Source organism: Oryx dammah, unplaced genomic scaffold (assembly GCF_014754425.2).
Source record: "Oryx dammah isolate SB20612 unplaced genomic scaffold, SCBI_Odam_1.1 HiC_scaffold_3, whole genome shotgun sequence".
NCBI classification, from domain to species: domain Eukaryota; kingdom Metazoa; phylum Chordata; class Mammalia; order Artiodactyla; family Bovidae; genus Oryx; species Oryx dammah.
The window spans coordinates 67,059,556-67,065,555 of NW_024070187.1; the positions used below are offsets into that span (position 1 = coordinate 67,059,556).

At 38.9% G+C, this 6,000-nt stretch overlaps 1 protein-coding gene across 2 annotated transcripts in view; it reads left to right on the forward strand.

Annotated features, from left to right (window-relative positions):
* Positions 1-4,994, forward strand: part of CWH43 (cell wall biogenesis 43 C-terminal homolog) — a 52,839-nt gene extending 47,845 nt beyond the window's left edge. The window contains exons 15-17 of one of the 2 annotated variants that reach the window (XR_005720697.1): positions 733-888; positions 1,556-1,646; positions 4,289-4,379. Coding sequence is in view for 1 of the 2 variants with exons in the window: in XM_040238182.1 (XP_040094116.1) it covers positions 733-888; positions 4,289-4,367 (235 nt within the window). In the remaining variant the exon portion in view is untranslated. Of the gene's footprint in view, positions 1-732; positions 889-1,555; positions 1,647-4,288 lie in introns of both variants that reach the window. The other variant, XM_040238182.1, reaches the window with a different exon arrangement.
* The last annotated feature ends 1,006 nt before the right edge of the window (positions 4,995-6,000 follow it).

The following is a 6,000-nucleotide window of genomic DNA, read 5'->3' on the forward strand; positions in this document are numbered from 1 at the left end:
ACCCTCAATCTTTCCCAGCATTGGGGTCTTTTCCAATGAGTTGGCTCTTTGCATCAGGTGGCCGAAGTATTGAAGCTTCAGCTTTAGCATCAGTCCTTCCAATGAATATTCAGAGTTGATTTCCTTTAGGATTGACTGGTTTGATCTCCTTACTGTTTAAGGGACTCTCAAGAGTCTTCTCCAGCACCACAGTTTGAAAGCATCAATTCTTTGGCAGTCCAGTTCTTTGGACCATAAAGAAGGCTGAGCACCAAAGAATTGATGCTTTCAGCCATTAAAAATCTTTTCTTTAGATGTTTAATTGTGAATGAAAATGTGCATGTGATCTTTGGATTTTTTTTTTAAGGTAAAAAAGAATTTAGGACTATGCTCCTAAATTCTGGAGGATTTTGCTCCTAAATTCTCCAGGAATTCTGGAGAATTCCTGCCACTGACACAAAATGATTATGTGAGAGGCAATTTGTATATATAGAATATTCGTTAGTTACTATAAAAAAGTAAGAGTAAGGTTGCCAGTTATGTTAATTAAATCTATGTGCATGTTCCTTATTCATTTACATCATAAAAGAAATATTTTGGTAAATATTTAGAGAAATAAATCAAGTTCATTCTAGTAATATACAGAGTTAGAAACAGGAAACTGACTTATTAGTGAAGGTATTATCTGCCAGATCTCATCAGATTTCAGTATGATGATAAAATCTTTACAAACCATTTCTGTTTGTGCCACAGATTGGGTTACGCAAGAATCTCCCACGCTGAACTGAGTGACTCTGAAATTCAGGTAGCCAAATTTAGGATTCCTGATGACCCAGTTAATTATAGAGACAACCAGAAAGTGGTCACAGACCATAGGGAAGTTCCAGAGAAAATTCACTTCAACCCCAGGTGAGTGAGTTCCTTTATGTGAACTAGAGCTATGAGCTCATGCATCCCCACTAGGGACCTAAATAGTATGTCACAGTGAGCTACGGATTAGATTCTAGAGGTTTATTCACATACGGAGCTCCTGGTAAACTTTATAACATCTCACTTGGGCTGAAGTTATGGTCCCTGCTCTCTGAGACAGAGAAACGTGCTGAAGTCCCAGCCTCAGGCATAGACGACCACAGGGTACCATACCATCACCATTGTGACAGCTAATGTTAAAGTGTGCTGTGTCCCAGACCCTCTTCTAGGTGTGCCATGTGTTATCTCCATAATCCTCATTGGATCAATCTTCTTGTTATGCCCATTTTGGAGGTAAGGAAGCTCAGGCTGAGGAACATCATAGAACTGCACCAGGGTTACATGGCTAGTCAGTGACAGAGCCGACAAATGGGAAGGAAGCCTGTTGGCATCACTGGGTTGCTGTGATTCTCAGTGTTGGCTGCACTAACACTCACCTAGAGAGCTTTTAATAACTCCCTCTGCCTGGTCCCACCTCAGACCGATTCATTAGAACTTCTTGATGATACCTGGGCTTTGGGTTAAAAAAAAAAAAACCTTTGCAGGTTATTCTAATGTGCAATTAAGATTGCAACTATGGAGAATGGATCATTCATTTCTTTTACAGATATTCCACCCTGTGAAACATATTGGGTGCTGTTTAGTTTTAAATAGAGGTTATCTGAGAAACCTGTTTGCAGAAAAACATGTGATTTGCAGTAAGTACTTTGTGCTTCTCCCATGACTGGTTAATGAGAGGCAATATCTGTCTCAAAGCAGGCTCAGAATGAATCATATATTCAGTACATTGTTAGTATTATTTGACATTTCTACTACTTTTACCAGTTAATAGCTATAGAAACATCTCAGACCTCATTTTGTATGGGGGAAAAATGACATTTAGGTATTCTCTTTTTTTCCCTTGTTTCTCCTTACACCAAGACACAACTGTACAATAGTGTAGGCAGTGAATTTAAGGAGCGCTCTAGCCCAGTCTGGATTTGCTTCAGTCGCTGTATTTGACCTTGCCCTTTGTAACTGCAATGTGCTTGTGAAGAACATGGGCTCCGGGGTGAAGCTGCCCAGTTGCGAGCCTCAGTCATATCAGTGAACAGCTGGGCAACTGTGGACAAGTTGCTTAACTTCTCAGAACTTCAAATCTCACTTGCAAAATGGGAAAAACAGTGGTGCCTCACTCTTGAGGTTTTTTGAGCTTTGAATGACACACAAAGTTCCTAAAATAGTGCCTGGTAAATGCTTCAGAGCCAGTAGCTGCAATGCTGGCAACAATATTTGTAGCAGTAACAATAGGAGTAAAATAGAAATCTTCCCTCCTTTTGTTGATTGGGTGAAAGCTGCTCAGTCCTGTCCATATCTTTGCGACCCCATGGACTATACAGTCCATGGAATTCTCTAGGCCAGAATACTGAAGTGGGTAGCCTTTCTCTTCTCCAGGGGATCTTCCCAACCCAGGGATGGAACCCAGGTTTCCTGCATTGCAGGTGGATTCTTTACCAGCTGAGCCACCAGGGAAGCCCAAGAATACTGCAGTGGGTAGCCTATCCCTTCTCCAGCAGATCTTCCTGACCTAGGAATCAAACCGGGGTCTACTGCATTGCAGACAGATTCTTTACCAACTGAGCTATCAGGGAAGCCCTTTGTTGACTAAGGTGACTTCTTAAATGAAAGCTCAAAGATCTGGGAAGAAAAAAAAACTCCTGTTTCCTTGTGTTGAGAAGTCCAAATAAAGTGTTTTTGGCTAATCACAACTGCAGATTGGTCCAAGCCAACTGTGAAAGGGTTTGATTTGCTTTCTCACTCAGTTTAATTATGAAAATAACAGAAGCATAAGTAGAAGGCCTACTTTAAAATTTCTTATTATAAAAATGTGTACATATGAAAATTTATAAAATAGAAATAGCCAAAGAATACCAAGTTAAAAAAATCTCATTCCTTAATTCAGCAAATAGCCATTGAGTATCATGATGCCAGTACCATATTAGTTAGCATCAAGATGTGCCAGAAACTGGGGACAGAGTGGTGAATAAGACCACATATTTGTCCTGTGGAGCTTATGTTCTAGAGGGAAATCAGCAATTCAAGGATTATCACTGGTAATATTTTTGGATACATCTTTGCTTTTTTATATGCATATGTATCTATATATATCACACAAACATATATGTATATGTATCTATATGGGCTTCCCTGCTGTCTCAGACTGTAAAGAATCTGCCTGCAATGAAGGAGAAGTGGGTTTGATCTCCGGAATAAGGAAGATCCCCTGGAGAAGGGAATGGCTACCTACTCCAGTATTCTTGCCTGGAGAGTTTCATGGACAGAGGAGCCTGGAGGGCTATAGTCCATGGGGTCACAGAGTCGGAAATGACTAATACTTTGACCTTTTGTGTATCTGTATATCACCCAACTTTGTAAATTTATGAAACATACATGTGTGTATATGTTCATTCTATTTGTTAATCTAATTTTTTTCATCCAAATAGTCTATGATGAACTTCCTTCTATAAAAAAGTACTCTTCTGAAAATATTTTTAATGATTGCATAATATTCCATTATATGGCTATACCAAACTTAGTTAACCAATTGGGTTTTTGTACCTTTAGTCTTTCATTATTACAGAAAGTCTCCAAGGGACTCTTTACATCTTTGGGTATATCCTTGATTACTTCCTTACTACTTGGTCTAGTTGTGAAATAGTAAAAAGGTTATGCAAAATTTTAATATCTCTTATTTTTGTTTTGTGATGACAAAGTATACAGATCTCCTATCTCCTACATTATTAAGGTTATTTGGATATTGCAATCTCTGATGAAGAAAAGGGAGTCATGGCTTCCTTTCCAGTGCCTTTTTATTTCATTATACCAACCAGAGCTATATAATTACCTAAGTATTCATTGGTAAAGTAAATCATTAATTTGTAGAACCTGAGCACTGTAGAAGACTTCAAAGTTGCAAATGTACCAAAATAGATTTTATAGATCCATACATGTAACATGAATAACTTCCTTTCAACTGTAAAATTGATATTATCCCAACTTAGCATGGGAGAAAATCCAGACTTATTTTTCACAAATATTATCAGCCAATAGTTCTTAAACAGTTGTGTTTGTGGACAGATCTGTAATCATGGAATGAGGACCTTGAAGGTTAAACTTAATATGTCTTTTCCAGAGGCAAGAATCCTTTTTTCCCCCTCTTCATTTGCTGTTTTATAAATTAATCACATCTCTGCAGGTTTTATGATAGATAAGTAAGCCACAATAGATTATGGTTGAAATTTTACATAAGAACCTAACTTTTGTATAATTTTTACTTATCAATTACTTTTTATTTTTTTAGATTTGGATCCTACAAAGAGGGGCACAATTTTGAGAACAACCATCATTTTCATATGAGTACTCCCAAATACTTTCTATAAACTATTTAAAACAAGTCCTAAGGAGAAGAAAAATATTATAAGAAGAAGAGATGAATTAAAGTGGGAAGATACACACAAAAAAACCCTCAATTTTGGAAAACTACAGTATCTACCCAGAGGGAAATTTTATCAGTATAATGTGTGTGCTAAGTCGCTTCAGTTGTGACCGACTCTTTGCAACCCCATGGCCCGAAGCCCGCCAGGCTCCTCTGTCCAGGCAAGAATACTGGAGGGGGTTGCCATACCCTCCTCCAGGGGATCTTCCCAACCCAGGGACTGAACCTGAATCTCTTGTGTCTCCTGCAATGGCAGGCGGGTTCTTTACCACTAGCACCACCTGGAAGCCTATCAATATAACGTATGTTGCTAAATACAAGCATTTTTCCAAATTGTTTGTCTTAATTTTTTAAATAAAAAAATAGAATGTGGGGTAATCTAAGAAAGTTTTACTGTGAGAGATAGAATAACAAAAATGTCTTAAGTTTTTAGTGCTTAAAAATAGGAAATGGATTTTTTTTTTTTTTTAATGAGCTGGAAGGATTACTTACAAAAATCAAGCAGCCTTAAATCCCTCTTGGGACAAAGCAGGGGGAAAATCTTTAAAGATTAAGTCTAATTGTTAGAAGAACACTGTATACATACAGCTGCTGAGTCAGCAGCTGTAGCATGCCTATCGCCATCCTGCCCTGAGCTATGATAGAATCATGTCTCTACTCTGTGTTTACATCACTTTCTGGCTGTACAGGACACACTCCGTTGATGTCTCTAGTCAGGCCACATTCCATTAATGTCTCCAGTCAGGCCACCAACTGCCAGGGAACACATCTCTGCACACAGCGGGCTCCCACAGAGAATTTTCTTTCCACCGCCAAGCAGGTGGGTGATGGGGAGAATTCAACCCAACAGCATCATCTCCACAGGGTATAGTGACTTGAGTGTTGCCTAGGAAGGCACACATACATCTTAGAACTGGAGAGGGCCCTGTATGTTGTTTGATCTTTGGGAAAAGAGATAAAGACTATAAGAGAATTTCCAAAAGTTCTATGTCACAACCTAAGGAGGTTCCTTGGATCTATTTAATAGAAAAGCATTGAGCACATGGCCATATGTGAAATATGATGTCGCTATGATGGTTTTAAAAATACGTCAACAAGTGATTTGGTACTTTCTTCAAAAGGTGGGACCTAATTGGCCTCTTTTTGAGGGTGGGGTAAACTTAGTGACTCACTTCTTTTCTTTAAAAAAATTTTTTTTAATTGGAGGATAACTACTTTACAATGTTGTATTGGTTTCTGCCATACATCAACAGAATCAGCCAGAGGTATAGACATGTCCACTCCCTCTTTAACCTCCCTCCCACCCCCCACGCCTCCCACCCCTCTAGGTTGTCTCAGAGCACCAGGCTGAGCCCCCTGCACCACAGCAACTTTCCACTAGCTATCTTTTTACGCATGGTAATGTGTTTCACTGCTGCTCTCTCAATTCATCCCACCCTCTCCTACCACTGCTGTGTCCATAAGTCTGTTCTCTATGTCTAAGACTCTATTCCTGCCCTGCAAATAGGTTTATCAGTACCATTTTTCTAGATTACATATATAAGTGTTAATATACGATACTTGTTTTATCTCTGACT